Raw genomic sequence first — 16972 nt, 5'->3', positions numbered from 1 at the left:
TTGTGTACACAGTAAGGTCATGCAATTTTCAATTTGTTCAGCAAATTAACTTTCCTCATAAATTGTATAGCAAAGTCAAACCTAATTATATATAATTCAAAAAATATTGGTCTACGTAACAATAGTTCCTGCACACCAAGAGCAACTCACTGCGAATAGTTACTTTTAATTGAAAAGAATTATAGAAGTAAAACATGTGAATCTTTCAATTCTCAACAGTTCTGGCAGTGACTGATATGTGTTTGGATGCACTTGCCTAGAAATTCAGGCACACCCATTTTGGTACATACACTGTGCCTGAATGGTGAGGCCCGAGGTGCCCCTGATATTGGGCCTCTGGCCTCATTATAAAGGAGCCAACGAATAAGAATGCAAGTGTGGACCTCTGCTGGCATCGCTGTGGCCCTCAGGTAAATGGGTCAGGGTCAGGGATCAAGTCGGAGTCGGGATTGGGGCTGGACGATTGGCGCTGGGGGTCGGATCGGGGCTGGGGAATGGATCGGGGCCAGGGGATTGGGGGATGGGGAGTTGGAAGTGGCTGTCAAGGGAGGAGGTGGGGAGGTCGGGAACGGCGGCGAGCTTTTGTTAAATGTGGGGTCGGGAGGAGCACTCCTGTTCCTCTGGGCTCCACATTCAGGTAAGTAAATGTGAAAAACTTACCTTGTAGATCACAGGCGATCCCAAGGTCTGATCTTCCTGAGCGCAGGCAGCGCTGACGCCTCAAACAGACATTAGGCCCCTTATTTGCATATGCAAAGGGCCTAACGCCTGCTTCAAGCGTGGGTAAAGGACACCTTTTCTTTCCTTCCCAATATGGTGGCAGCGCACATCTGGCTGGAGATGTACATGCGCTTCTGCCCGCCATATTGAGGGCTTAGTAGGCCAGGTTGTGTTGTGCAGCCAAATTTATAGGCCATAGAATTTACATATTACATATTAGAGCTGATTTTCTGAATTCCCACTCGCAGCTACAGAGCTTCATTCACTGGCAACACATATCAGAAAAACGCAGGTGCCTTTGCCATAATATTCCACCTATGATGGATAGGAAATCACGGGGAATGTGCCTTTGATTTTCCAACATGTCCTCTCGGTGGTTGAGGCTAGCACAGGTTTCTGAATTACTTTAAAAAACTTAAACTATGATAACAGAACTGAAGGACACAAAGATTAAACTGGGAAATCTCAAGTAAAAACAGAAATGGGAAGAAATTGTTTTTCCCACAGGGCAGTAGATATATGGAGTAAACACCTTTAAAAGGGAGCTATCTGAATATCTCGTTAATAAAGAGATTTAAGATTATAAGGATACACAGAATGCATTGATTTCTGTCTTTTTGGAATCATGGGGGTCAATTTTCGCATGGCCGAGCAGGTGCGTTCATGGCAGGGGGGCTCCTAAAATTGGGGATTCCCGGAGCGGGTCCGGAGCCCAGCTCCAACCCGCCCACTTCCGGGTTCCCCAATGACACAAATCGGTGCGCGCGCAGCCCCTGCATGCGGGACTCCCACTTAAGATAGTTATCTGGGCACTTGAGGTCGTTTACAGACCTCATTAGTTGGAGATTTTAGGAGGATTCGGATTTTGGACTACCCAGAGCATGTTTTCCATGCTGGGTGAAACACTCCCTGTTTAAACGGAAGTGTTGCAGCCAGCAGCCAGTGGCAGCTGCAAAGGTCCATTTAGCAGGTACGGGGTAATCCCTCATTCATTGCAGCAGGGCACTCTGTCACCTCAAAGTTTGGCCTGCCACACCGTTGTCTTCACACTCCAAATTATTAAATCATACCCTAAACTCTGCTGTCCAAACACATTTACCTACTTTGTGGACCCTCTCACACTCACACCATCAGGGTGGGGGGGGGCGTCCATTGCTGCATTCATCACTCCATTGGAGGACGAACAACATCACCAGCCTTGCCAGACATGCCGTCCACCTTCGCCATGTGGAGCTACACAACACAGTGCTGCACAACAGGCACCTACACAAAGTAGTCGTGCAACTACACATACACCCACTGTAGGGTGACCCAATGGGTGGCATCAAGGGTGTTCATGGAGAACCTCATGAAAGGGCATTATTGCACAAGCCAGTCAAGAATGGCCAAGACGTGGCAGTAGTGGTGACAATATAATATGTAATGTGAGTTGATCAGAAATCAAATATAAGTAAAAACCATGACAAACCCTCAAACACCCTTGTGCATCCCCTTCATGCTCACGACACATTTGCCTTACGCTTCCTACTACACATATGTGATGCATGCCTTGTGGCCGCAGCACAGGTAGTGGCAGGTGGGGTGAGGCTGACCGTGAAAGAGATGCATAAGAGGGTGAATATGAGACAGAGCCATGAGATTGTATGAGGATTGGGTTGAGTGGTAGTGGTGGGATGAGTACTGGCGACGTGAGTAAGTGCAGGTAAGATGAGGATGAGTTTTGAGTGGGTGTGAGGAGTGATGTGATAGAGTAGTGTTGGCAGTGCAGAAGGAGATGTGGGGTGGGGGCGGTGATGTGGCAGATGGAGTGTAGGGGAATGAGTAAGTGTACTCACTTCAGCTGACCTACTTAGGTCATTGAAGCGCCTCCTGCACTGTATGCAGGTGCGTGATATGTTGGTGGTGCTGGTGACCTCCTCTGCCACCTCGAGCCAGGCCTTCATGGTGGCAGAGGCAGGCCACTTCCTCCCGTCCGCCAGGGAGAAGATCTCTGTCCTCTCCCTCCTCCTCACCCCACCCAGTAAGACCTGGAGTGAGGCATCATTAAACCTGGGAGCAGCCTTCCCCCTGGGCTGCTCCATGCTGTAATTTTGACTCCTTTCTGCAGCATCAGTCAGTGGAGGACTGTCCCTTTAAATAGGGCTCCTCCAGCTGACAGCCTATGATGCGGGGGCGCAGTCCGCCCGCTGCGCAGCTTTCCAGCGTGAAACCCGGAAGCCAAGGTAAGTGGCTTCAATTTACTTACGATCACGTGAGGGACCCACCGATTTTACTGGGCGGGTTACCCACGCGCCCAGTCGGCTGCCCGATGGCAACCCACCTCCCTCCTAATATCGGGCCCATGGTGAATGTCATCTGTGGAATCCAATCAGTGAGAGTTGAACAAGATGGATTAGACTGATGTTCTGGAATGTTGTAGAATTACCTTTGGGAGTGGGGGCTGATGAAATTTCATGGAGTTCTTTCTTTGTGGAAATTTCACTTATGCTTATCCACTTCCATGGGGAGATTAAGTAGGTTGGGGAAAATCCGTCACGTGAAATTTTCACAGGGTGTGTTGGAAAAAGCAGACCCAATAGACTGAATGGCCTTTCCTCATTCTGCTCGGGTGATTCTGCAATCTGGCACTCCCAGCAGGGAATGGCACTCGCAAAGAGCACATCATGGAAAATTGGGGCCCACAATTTTCAGTCCATTCATTTTAAAGGATAAGAAATCATGGGTTGCATGACCACAATTCCCTTCATATTTTCTTTTGTTTTCATGCAATGTGCAATTGCACTTGACATCTTCTTGGGAATATACACAGATTCATATGTGCTGTTATGCTGGTCACTGACTTTCTGCGATTGGAAGGCAGACGTGTTAAATTTATATGGTAAATTGATGAACTAATTTAAGCAAGAGGGAATCATTCATAGATTATGCAAATGGATTTGTTACTCTCCAGATCTTTGAATCTGTTATCTACCAGAAGAACCCTGTAGTAAAAAATATGAATGGATACTGTGACACAGAGGCACTCTCCAGATCTGTCATTACGGTACGGTAGCATAGTGGTTATGTTACTGGGCAAGTAATCCAGAGGCCTGGACTAAAATCCAGAGTCATGAGTTCAAATCCCGCCACGGCAGCTGGTGAATTTAAATTCAATTAATTAATTAAATTCAATTAATTAAATAAAATCTGGAATTAAAATACTAGTATCAGTAATGATGGCCATGAAACTACCGGATTGTCATAAAAACCCATCTGGTTCACTAATGTCCTTTAGGGAAGGAAACCTGCCGTCCTTACCCGGTCTGGCCTATATGTGACTCCAGACCCACAGCAATGTGGTTGATTCTTAATTGCCCTCTGAAATGGCCCAGCAAGCCACTCAGTTGCAAAATCTCGCTACGAAAAGTCATAATAAGAATAAAACCGGACGGACCACCCGGCATCGGACCACAAGGCACCGGACACGACAACGGCAAAACACCAAGCCCAGTCGACCCTGCAAGGTCCTCCTTACCAACATCTGGGGACTTGTGCCAAAATTGGGAGAGCTGTCCCACAGACGAGTCAAGCAACAGCCTGACATAGCCATACTCACAGAATCATATCTTTCAGCCAATGTCCCAGACTCTTCCATCACCATCCCTGGGTATGTCCTGTCCCACCGGCAGGACAGACCCACCAGAGGTGGCGGTACAGTGATATACAGTCAGGAGGGAGTGGCCCTGGGAGTCCTCAACATTGACTCTGGACCCCATGAAATCTCATGGCATCAGGTCAAACATGGGCAAGGAAACCTCCTCCTGATTACCACCTACCGTCCTCCCTCAGCTGATGAATCAATCCTCCTCCATGTTGAGCACCACTTGGAGGAAGCACTGAGGGTAGCAAGGGCACAAAATGTACTCTGGGTGGGGGACTTCAATGTCCATCACCAAGAGTGGCTCGGTAGCACCACTACTGACTGAGCTGGCAGAGTCCTGAAGGACATAGCTGCTGGACTGGGCCTGCGGCAGGTGGTGAGCGAACCAACACGAGGGAAAAACTTACTTGACCTTGTCCTCACCAATCTCACTGTCGCAAATGCATCTGTCCATGACAGTATTGGTAGGAGTGACCACCGCACAGTCCTCGTGGAGATGAAGTCCCGTCCTCGCACTGAGGACACCATCCAACGTGTGGCACTACCACCGTGCTAAATGGGATAGATTCAGAACAGATCTAGCAGCTCAAAATTGGGCATCCATGAGGCGCTGTGGGCCATCAGCAGCAGCAGAATTGTATTCCAGCACAATCTGTAACCTCATGGCCCGGCATATTCCTCACTCTATCATTACCAACAAGCCAGGGGATCAACCCTGGTTCAATGAGGAGTGTAGAAGAGCATGCCAGGAACAGCACCAGGCGTACCTAAAAATGAGGTACCAACCTGGTGAAGCTACAACTCAGGACTACATGCATGCTAAACAGCGGAAGCAACAAGCTATAGACAGAGCTAAGCGATTCCACAACCAACGGATCAGATCAAAGCTCTGCAGTCCTGCCACATCCAGTCATGAATGGTGGTGGACAATTAAACAACTAACGGGAGGAGGAGGCTCTGCAAACATCCCCATTCTCAATGATGGCGGAGTCCAGCACGTGAGTGCAAAAGACAAGGCTGAAGCGTTTGCAACCATCTTCAGCCAGAAGTGCCGAGTGGATGATCCATCTCAGCCTCCTCCCAATATCCCCACCATCACGGAAGCCAGTCTTTGGCCAATTCGATTCACTCCACGTGATATCAAGAAACGGCTGAGTGCACTGGATACAGCAAAGGCTATGGGCCCCGACAACATCCCAGCTGTAGTGCTGAAGACTTGTGCTCCAGAACTAGCTGCGCCTCTAGCCAAGCTGTTCCAGTACAGCTACAACACTGGCATCTACCCGACAATGTGGAAAATTGCCCAGGTATGTCCTGTCCACAAAAAGCAGGACAAATCCAATCCGGCCAATTACCGCCCCATCAGTCTACTCTCAATCATCAGCAAAGTGATGGAAGGTGTCGTCGACAGTGCTATCAAGCGGCACTTACTCACCAATAACCTGCGAACCGATGCTCAGTTTGGGTTCCGCCAGGACCACTCGGCTCCAGACCTCATTACAGCCTTGGTCCAAACATGGACAAAAGAGCTGAATTCCAGAGGTGAGGTGAGAGTGACTGCCCTTGACATCAAGGCAGCATTTGACCAAGTGTGGCACCAAGGAGCCCTAGTAAAATTGAAGTCCATGGGAATCAGGGGGAAAACTCTCCAGTGGCTGGAGTCATACCTAGCACAAAGGAAGATGGTAGTGGTTGTTGGAGGCCAATCATCTCAGCCCCAGGGCATTGCTGCAGGAGTTCCTCAGGGCAGTGTCCTAGGCCCAACCATCTTCAGCTGCTTCATCAATGACCTTCCCTCCATCATAAGGTCAGAAATGGGGATGTTCGCTGATGACTGCACAGTGTTCAGTTCCATTCGCAACCCCTCAGATAATGAAGCAGTCCGAGCCCGCATGCAGCAAGACCTGGACAACATCCAGGCTTGGGCTCATAAGTGGCAAGTAACATTCGCGCCAGATAAGTGCCAGGCAATGACCATCTCCAACAAGAGAAAGTCTAACCACCTCCCCTTGACATTCAACGGCATTACCATCGCCGAATCCCCCACCATCAACATCCTGGGGGTCACCATTGACCAGAAACTGAACTGGACCAGCCATATAAATACTGTGGCTACGAGAGCAGGTCAGAGGCTGGGTGTTCTGCGGCGAGTGACTCACCTCCTGACTCCCCAAAGCCTTTCCACCATCTACAAGGCACAAGTCAGGAGTGTGATGGAATACTCTCCACTTGCCTGGATGAGTGCAGCTCCAACAACACTCAAGAAGCTTGACACCATCCAAGATAAAGCAGCCCGCTTGATTGGCACCCCATCCATCACCCTAAACATTCACTCCCTTCACCACCGGCGCACTGTGGCTGCAGTGTGTACCATCCACAGGATGCACTGCAGCAACTCGCCAAGGCTTCTTCGACAGCACCTCCCAAACCCGCGACCTCTACCATCTAGAAGGACAAGAGCAGCAGGCACATGGGAACAACACCACCTGCACGTTCCCCTCCAAGTCACACACCATCCCGACGTGGAAATATATCGCCGTTCCTTCATCGTCGCTGGGTCAAAATCCTGGAACTCCCTTCCTAACAGCACTGTGGGAGAACCGTCACCACACGGACTGCAGCGATTCAAGAAGGCGGCTCACCACCACCTTCTCGAGGGCAATTAGGGATGGGCAATAAATGCTGGCCTCGCCAGCGACGCCCACATCCCGTGAACGAATAAAAAAAAAATTACCTCCCTGGTTAGCCAAAATGTGCTTATACACTGCTCTTCAGCCTTAATCTGTGAAGATTTTCACATGGATGTGCCCTTCTGCTTAATTTCCTCCTCTATGGTTGTGTCTCCCATTTTCTTTCTTCCTCAGAAACTGAAATCATTTTGTTTGGTCCAATAGCAATAACAAGACCTGACAGGTGGTGTAATGATTTTAAAATACCATTGTATGGCAATTTGACTAAAGTTAATAGTCTAGAAATTCCAGCGATGCTGTGGCAGCACCGGAATAATGGTGGGGCAGGACTTCCACCTGCCTCTCAGCCCCCAGCGAATCCCCATCCCAAGTCTCGGGGATGGGGCCATTTAAACAATAGAGTTGAACACTCACAGCTGTAGTGGTGTAACAGGTACGCCCTCCCCACGGAAGTAGCGTAATCTTGGAGTGGCACCCTGCCACCCCGAGAGTGGGAGCCAGAGGCAGCTCAGGTCGAAGAGGTAAGGGGGCACAATTTTTTTCAAGATTCTTTGCCACAGTGTTAGGTCCTTACCACATAATGGAATACATTATTAAGGAAGTGGAAACAGGGCACTTAGAAAATCTTAATATGATTAGGCAGAGTCAACATGGTTTTATGAAAGGGAAATCGTGTTTGTCAAATTTATTCGAGTTTTTTGAGGATGTAACTAACAGGGTAGATAAAGGGGAACCAGTGGATGTAGTAAATTTGAATTTTCAAAAGGCATTCGATTAGGTGCCACATAAAAGATTGTTACACAAGGTAAGGACTCATGGGATTGGGGGTAATATATTAGCATGGATAGAGGATTGGTTGAAGGACAGAAAACAGAGAGTAGGGATAAACGGGTCATTCTCAGGCTGGCAGGGGTAACTAGTGGGGTGCTGCATGGGTCAGTGCTTGGGCCTCAGCTATTTACAATCTATGTTAATGTCTTAGATGAAGGGACTGAGTGTAATGTATCCAAAGTTTGCTGATGATACGAAGCTAGGTGGGAAAGTAAGCTGTGAGGAGGACACAAAAAAAGAGTCTGCAAGTGATATAGACAGATTAAGTGAGTGGGCAAGAAGGTGGCAGATGGAGTATAATGTGGGGAAATGTGAGGTTATTCACTTTGGTAGGAAGAATAGAAAAACAGAATATTTTTTAAATGGTGAGAAACTATTAAATGTTGGTGTTCAAAGGAGCACCTTTGGTGTCCTTGTACAAGAAACACAAAAATTTAGTATGCAGGTACAGCAAGCAAATGGCATATTGGCCATTATTGCAAGGGGGTTGGAGTACAAGAGTAAGGAAGTCTTACTACAGTTGTACAGGGCTTTAGAGAGACCTCACCTGGAGAACTGCGTACAATTTTGGTCTCCTTATTTAAGGAAGGATATACTTGCCTTAGAGGCAGTGCAACAAAGGTTCACTAGATTAATTCCCGAGATGAGAGGGCTGTCCTATGAAGAGAGGTTGAGTAGAATGGGCCTATACTCTCTGGAGTTTAGAAGAATGAGTGGTGATGTTGAAGAAGCCTTGGCAAGTTGCTACAGTGCATCCTGTGGATGGCACACACTGCAGCCACTGTGCGCTGGTGGTGAAGGGAGTGAATATTTAGGGTGATGGATGGGATGCCAATCAAGTGGGCTGCTTTGTCCTGGATGGTGTCGAGCTTCTTGAGTGTTGTTGGAGCTGCATTCATCCAAGCAAGTGGAGAGTATTCCATTACACTCCTGACTTGTGACTTGTAGATGGTGGAAAGGCTTTGGGGAGTCAGGAGGTGAGTCACTCGCTGCAGAATACCCAGCCTCTGACCTGCTCTTGTAGCCACAGTATTTACGTGGCTGGTCCAGTTAAGTTTCTGGTCAATGGTGACCCCCAGGATGTTGATGGTGGGGGATTCTGCGATGGTGATGACGTTGAATGACAAGGGGAGGTGGTTAGACTCTTGTTGGAGATGGTCATTGCCTGGCACTTGTCTGGCGCGAATGTTACTTGCCACTTATGAGCCCAAGCCTGGATGTTGTCCAGGTCTTGCTGCATGCGGGCTCGGACTGCTTCATTATTTGAGGGGTTGCGAATGGAACTGAACACTGTGCAATCATCAGCGAACATCCCCATTTCTGACCTTATGATGGAGGGAAGGTCATTGATGAAGCAGCTGAAGATGGTTGGGCCTAGGACACTGCCCTGAGGAACTCCTGCAGCAATGCCCTGGGGCTGAGATGATTGGCCTCCAACAACCACTACCATCTTCCTTTGTGCTAGGAATGACTCCAGCCACTGGAGAGTTTTCCCCCTGATTCCCATTGACGTCAATTTTACTAGGGCTCCTTGGTGCCACACTTGGTCAAATGCTGCCTTGATGTCAAGGGCACTTAGGGAATCAAGGGACATGGGGATCGGGCAGGAAAGTGGAGTTGAGGTCAAAGATCAGCCATGATCTGATTGAATGGCAGAGCAGGCTCGAGGGGCCGTATGGCCTTCTCCTGCTCCTATTTCTTATGTTCTTATGTTCACAACGGCAATCAATCCTTCTGGGATTGATTGCCGTTTGATTTTTTTTTAACTTTGAGGCCCATTTAGGCCCAGAACAAAATCTACACCTGCTCTCAGTACAATTAAGAGCTGGGCCAATTAAAGGCCTATTTTGTCGGATTCCCTAAGTAGACCAGAAACAATCCAGACACACCTCCAAACTACTGCCAACACATCAGGGGGTGGGCAGTACAAGTGCCTAACACTCCCCCTCCCCTCTCCGAGATTGTAATTTGACATATAGTTTAAAAAGGGCAGAAACCTGACAGATCTGAGTTTCTGCCAAGTTTTCCAACCACCCCCATGGAAAGTCCACCATATTCATGGCAGAATCTTCACACAAGTTCCAGGCTAATGTGATCCACATCATAATAATTGGCTAAATTGGTAAAACTTAAAGTGTTATAACTTAAACTGTTATAAGTTGTGGATCTCCTGAAACACAAACCGACTTCACCTACTATCTACAGAACAATGGCGCATCATTTTTCCCTGAATGTTCTGTAGAAAATAATTACTGAAAATAAAGAGTTTTTAATACTATTTTTTTTCATTCTTGTTGGCTCTCTGTCACACATTCACTGTTCAACAGTTCTCATCTATTGTAAAATTCTAAATATCTTATAGGTGGCTTAGTATTGACTTTTAATATTCAATGAGGTCAGTTCAAAGAAAAGAGACAGAGCGACAATAGCAATGCTTACCTGCTCTGATGCATAGGCCACCAGCTTTGACATGATCATGGCTTCTTCAAGATCAGGGTTGTTTGCTTGAACTTGCAAAACCATCTTCTTTCTCGCAGCAAGAAGTGTCACCAGTGTACTTTCACTGGCTGTGCCCTAAATAAACAATTAATGATCATGAATTGCTATCTGTTATACAGTTATACTCTTAGAAAAAGTGACAAAGGTTCCATTCATGGGTTAGTAATGTTATATAATATGAGGGATGCTTTACGGTATGCATTCAAAACCAGTATGTTCTTAGACCAGTACTCTTAAGCTGCTTTATAATTGGTCTTCATTTAATACAGATTCAGGTGTGTGGTGTTCAAAGACCAGTGGCAGACTTGTAGATCTAATGGAATAGATCTTCATCCACTATACTGCCTGATAACAGGTGATATAGTTGTGTAAAATCAAGGGAAATCGGGTGGAGGTGGGGGGGGGGGGGGGGGTCTACCGCTGCATCCCTGCCCTGCCATGGATTTTTCTTCCTCCGTCCCTAAAAGTAAATGATAGCAGGAAGGCAGGTCCCAGAAACCTGCCAAATTTCCATGCCATTCGTGGCTACTACTGCTGATCCTAGGGAACAAGAGGAGAGGATGGCATTACAACCTGAGGCAGTGATGAAAGACTCATTGAAGCCTCCTTTGGAGGGACAGGGCCCAGTAATGAGCACTTGTCCCCCTCCCCACGCTCCAAAATGGTTTCTTTTTTAGGCTTCAGCCGAATGCCTAAAATACATTATCTCACCAGATCTACAGGGCTCTTCTGCCTTCTTTACTTTGGGTTCCTCCTCTTCTGGTGCTGAAGCAGGTGTCCCACTGTAGCAATGATACACCTTCCTCCCTGGCAATGGCTTGTTACCTCTTGATGGTGGCAATCCCATCGGGAGCCTGTCCTGAATTACTAATGACTTCTGACCCAGAAAAACGGGTCGAGGTCACAGGCAGAATTCCCATCCTGACTCATCTCCGGTGTCCTACCCTCCCTGGAGGAACATTTAGAACAATGGGTCTGCAAGTGCGCCACTGGTTTATGGAAAATAGATTTTACAGCAACCATCTCACAGATGCTGCATTCCCAGAACCCGAATTAAAAAACGACTATAAAAGGGCCATTGGCAAAATTGTACACATGGTGATATTGGACTGTTGTGAGGAAATTAATTTATTTTAAATACCAGCAGTTTGATAACCATAGTTAATTATAAGAAACCTCGTAAATGGATGATGTTTTCCAAAAATAATCACTGAAAATTATAAAAAAGATAATTTATCTATATAATATTATTTATGTTATATGTTGCTCACTCCTTATTTGGGCATCACCTTTCTGTGACAAGCAGTGACACCTGCAGCTGTACACTCCTACCACTGAATAGAGCTTAAAAAGCTCTAGATCTCCAGGGTTCTGACAGACTCCATCTACTATCTTGCTTTCTTTTAAGGTAAGTTTTAAATTTTACACTTTAATTGTAGATTTTTATTTCTCCTTTTTTAACATCTTGCTGCTCTTATCGCCAGTCTCCCCTCTAAAATTAAAAAACAAATCAAGTTTCTACCTGCTCTTCTCTGACCTTCCCATTTGCCCATTCCTAAGGCCTCTAGGCTGTCATTTCTGAATTTATTTTAATTTTAATAATATTTTAACTGTATAATAATAGCGCATCTCAATTAATAAATATCTCCCAGCTGCCTGCAACCCAACACTTCCCATCCCACTAGCTGATACTGTGGCCTTTAGCTCTCCCACCTCAGGTGTACTTCACTCCCAACCCTGCTGACTGTAGTGCCGCTTGCTCCCAGCCTATATCTGACACCTCTTCTTCCCAGGCTCCTCACCCTGCTACTATAATATATTATGGCTTATAATATATATATAATTATATGTATATATATGATATTTTAACATCATAAAGTCCTCAACTGACTGTGGGCAATAAATAACAGTACTTGACAAATATTTTGCCTCTTATTTATACAGGAAGATGAAGAACTGCAGTAATGCCAGAGGAAGACAGTCTTCCTCTGGTACTCCTGCAGTAGTTGAGGAATCACCAATTCATATAAATATTAAAAAATAATTGTGTTAAAGGGGTTAGCGTGATTTAAAGTTGATAAGTCTCAGGTCCAAATAGTCTACATTCAAGTATACAGAGGGAGGTTAGTGATGAAATAGCTGGATCACTAACTATCATTTTCTAAAATTCTCTGGAAATGGGATTTGTACCAAAAGACTGGAGAGTGGTGAATGTAACATTCCTGTTCAAAAAAGGGGAAAAGCTGACAATTATGAACCAGTTAATAGCAAGAAAACTATTAGAAACTGTAATAAGGAAAAACATTGGTGAACATTTCGAAAGGCATTTAAAAATAAATTCATTCCCAAAGCCAGCATTATTTGCCCATCCCTAGTTGCCCTGAGAAGATGGTGGTGGGCCGCCTCTTCGAACCACTGCAGTTCGCGTAGTATTCTTTGTGGCTTGAATCAACTGAGTGTCTTGCTGGGCCACTTCAGGGGACAGTTAAGAGTCAAGCACAGTGGTGTGGAACTGGAGTCATTGTAAGGACTAAGCTTATTTCCCTAAAGGACATTATTAATCCAGTTAGCTTTTTATGACAATTTGATTGATTCATGGTCACTTTTTTTTTTAAACTGATACCAGCTTTTCATCTCCAGATTTTTTTAACTGAACTCAAATTCTCAAACTGCAATGGTGGGATTTGAACTCATGTTCTCTGGATTATTAGTCCAGGCCTCTGGATTGTTGGTCCGGTAACATAACTAGACTACCGTACTCATAGTCGGCAGACCATGCTTAACTAATTTAATCAAATTCTTCAAGGAAATTATTAAATAATTAGACAAAAGGATGCAGTAGCTGTGGTATATCTGGATTTTCAAAAAATGCTTGATATAGTGGTGGCATAGATAAAGTAAAAGCTGAAGGATAGATAGTAGAGTGTAAAAGTGAATAGATGTTTTTCACATTGGCAAAATGTAGCTAGTGCTGTGCCCTGAGTTGAGGCCTCTGGCATGGACTTGGGCTTGGAGGGACTAATATCAAAGTCTGTTGACAACACCAAAATAGGAGTCAAGGCAAACTGTGAGGAAGAAAGCAAGAGACCGCAGGAGGCACAGACAGGGCAGGGGAGCGTGCAGATGGTGTGGAAAATGCAGATAACTGTGAAATGGTACATTTTGGGACAAAGAGAAAAAGAAAGTATAACCTAAACAGAAAAATTCTTAACAAAGTGGAGGAACAGAGAATTCCAGGGGTTCAGATACATAGATCTTTAAAAGCAGCATTACAGATAAAAAAAATCCATAAAAGGGCAAAGGAGAATTGGGTGTTATACATTCGGGCACTGAATACATACACAAGCAGGGATGATGAACCTGTACAAGATGTTCGTTAAATCACAGTTGGAATACTGTATGCATCCTTGGGCTATTGAAGCTATGGAAAAGTTGCAACATAGATTCACCAGTATGATACTAGGGATAAAATAATTATGATGAGAGACTTCAAAAACTCAGACTGTATCCACTAAAGCAGAGAAGGTTGGGGGAGGAAAGAATCTAATAGAAGCATGTAAAATTTGGAAAGGGTTTGTGTGGTAGCACAACCAAAACCCACCAGGCATTTATTATATCCTAGAAACACTCAAGTTGGTGTGGTAATGTAATAGCTGCTTTTATTTCAGACTGTTTAGATAAAACAATATTAGAGGAGACCCTAGAGTGCAATTGCTACAGTATGCTTGCTCCCATCTATTGTTCAATTTACAATATGCAAGTACAATACATATCAGTATTGACAAAGCAGGTTTGTACAGCGGCGCACATTAGCACCATTGCCACTACCTGGAATTAGTACCATGGGTCATCCACAATCCTAACCTATCGGCAAAGCTCACTAATTCTCAGAATGTACCATGTGTGCTATATCATGTACAATATATACTATATCAACAGTTGTAACCAAAGAATAATTGCGATAAAAAGAGGATGGGTGGATAAAGATTATTTCCACTTTGAATCAATGACAAGGGGATGGAAATTTAGGATTAGGAAATTTTTCATGCTAAGAATTTTTAGAATATGGAATGAATTATCACAAGGGTATATTGAAGTTTTTAAGAAGGAATTAGATAAATACTTAAGTAAAAATATTAACGGATATGATGAAACAGCAGGGAAATGTGATTTGATTAGATAGACGCAATGTAGAGCTAGCACTGGACTGGCATAGGCATGAGCATTGGCACAATATGACAAATGGCTTCCTCCAATGTTGAAATTTCCTTGACTTTAAATATAAATTCAGATTTTCCATTTGAATGAAAAAGCTAATTTGCTGTTTCATAATATCATAGTAGGTACAGCAGAGGAGGAGGCCATTTGGCCCATCATGCCTATGCCAGTTCTTTGAAAGAGCTATCCAATTAGTCCCATTCCCCTGCTCTTTCCCCATAGCCCTGTAAATTTTTTCCCTTTAAGTATTTATCCAATTCCCTTTTGAAAGTCACTATTGAATCTGTTTCCACCACCCTTTCAGTCAGTACATTCCAGATCATAACAACTCTCTGCCTAAAAAACATTTTCCTTATGACACCTCTGGTTCTTTTGCCTTAAATCTGTGTCCTTTGGTTACTGACCCCTCTCCACTGGAAACAGTTTCTCCTTATTTACTCTATCAAAACCGTTCATGATTTTGAACACCTCTATCAAATCTCCACTTTACCTTCTCTGTTCTAAGGAGAACAACCCCAGCTTCTCCAGTCTCTCCACATAACTGAAGTCCCTCATCCCTGGTAACATTCTAGTAAATCTCTTCTACACCATCTCTAAGGCCTTGACATCCTTCCTAAAGGGTGGTGCCCAGAATTGAACACAATACTCCAGCTGCAGCCTAACCAGTGTTTCATAATGGTTTAGCATAACGTCCTTGCTTTTGTACTCTATGCCTCTATTTGTAAAGCCCAGGATCCCATATGCTTTTTTAACAGCCTTCTCAACATGTCCTGCCACCTTTAAAGACTTGTGTACATACACCCCCAGGTCTCTCTGTTCCTGCACTCGCTTTAAAATTGCACCATTTAGTTTATATTGCCTCTCCTCATTCTTCCTACCAAAATATAGCATTTCACACTTCTCGGAGTTAAATTTCATCTGCCATGTGTTTGCCAATTTCACCAGCCTGTCTATGTCCTCCTGAAGTCTGTTATTATCCCCTGTAAGATTGTACTCTTGCTCAAAGTACAGTGGGCAAGTGAGATCGCTATAACGGTGTCTGTATGTGTATTTTTTTATATATATGATTTTGTGTGACTAAATACTCTGGTGCTGGATGTGTGAACCACGCGGGGCTAATAGCAGAGCAGGGAGCTCTTAGATCACATCAACTTGCAAGAAAGGCAGCCTCAGCATTCCGCCTACGGACTTGTTTACTCGAACAAATTAAAAGATGAAACAACATTCCTGACTTAATTGGTGCAGGGACCCTCATCAGATACTGGGTAGCCATAAAAAATGGATCCTTACAAGGCTAGTCCATGAGACCTGGCCTGGAATCTGAAAGAGTCAAGGGAGGCTTGGGGAACCAAGAACTCCCAGCCTTGACACAAAGGCAAGACTAGATAAGATGAGGCAAAACAGTCTTAAGCTACTGTGTAAAGTCATGATTGGTTAAAACCAGAAGTGGGACACAAATTGCTTCCACAGACCCCTGAAAGGTAGAAGATAACAAGGGAGGCTGACCCTTTTTCCTTAAAGAAACAATGAACTCAAAGCACCATTGGGCACCTCGCCCTTTTAGGAAACCTCAATAGAGCAAGGGCCCATGTCAATAGCTGACCCTGGGTCCACCCCCAAAAGTGGCATAAAAGGAGCAACTTGCACTGGTATTAGGTTTAAGAGGCTTGGCAGGAGTAACGACTGGTAGTATTGGAGACCAGCCAAACAGCTATTTGACATTTCAACAAATGATCTGGATCAATAGAAGTGGCTCCAGGTGGAGCAGGACTGAGGACAAGGATTCCAAGAGGTCGCCCCTGGCGCGGCAGAAGACGTGAGAGATAACCAATCGACGAAGGTACCTCAGGTGGGGTGGAAAGTGCTTTCTTCAAGGCAGACACAACTCTACCCAGTGTGGAATGGGTGATATGATCTCTTGCTCTGTGTTGTAAACCACTGCCCCAACACTGCCTGTGTCGGTTCTTTTGTGAAGTTCAATAAAGCACCTTTTTACCAAATTGGAGTCACGTTAATTAGCGGCAACCGAGAGTAAAATCTCTACACCCCCACATTGTTTACTACATTTCCGAATTTTGTGTCATCTGCAAACTTTGAAATTATACCCTCTATACCCAAGTCCAGGTCATTAATATATATCAAAAAGAGCAGTGGTCCTAATACTGACCCCTGGGGAACACCACTGTATACTTCCCTCCAGTCTGAAAAACAACCATTCACCACTACTCTGCTTTCTGTCCCCTAGCCAATTATGTATCCACGCTGCCACTGTCCCTTTAATCCCATGGACTTTAATTTTGCTAACAAGTCTATTATTGTTCCTTAATTCTAACCAAATAGATTCTGTCTTTGACCCCTCAACTACACCATCCCT

General features: G+C 45.0%; 1 protein-coding gene across 1 annotated transcript in view; it reads right to left on the bottom strand.

Annotated features, from left to right (window-relative positions):
* Positions 1–16972, bottom strand: part of ddc (dopa decarboxylase) — a 108206-nt gene that overhangs the window by 73180 nt on the left and 18054 nt on the right. The window contains exon 4 of the mRNA XM_067998682.1: positions 10321–10455. Coding sequence (XP_067854783.1) covers positions 10321–10455 — 135 coding nt within the window. The remainder of the gene's footprint in view (positions 1–10320; positions 10456–16972) is intronic.

Source organism: Heptranchias perlo, chromosome 2 (genome assembly GCF_035084215.1).
Source record: "Heptranchias perlo isolate sHepPer1 chromosome 2, sHepPer1.hap1, whole genome shotgun sequence".
NCBI lineage: Eukaryota > Metazoa > Chordata > Chondrichthyes > Hexanchiformes > Hexanchidae > Heptranchias > Heptranchias perlo.
The sequence above is the reverse complement of the archived record's forward strand: the minus strand, read 5'-3'. Positions and strand labels throughout refer to the sequence as shown.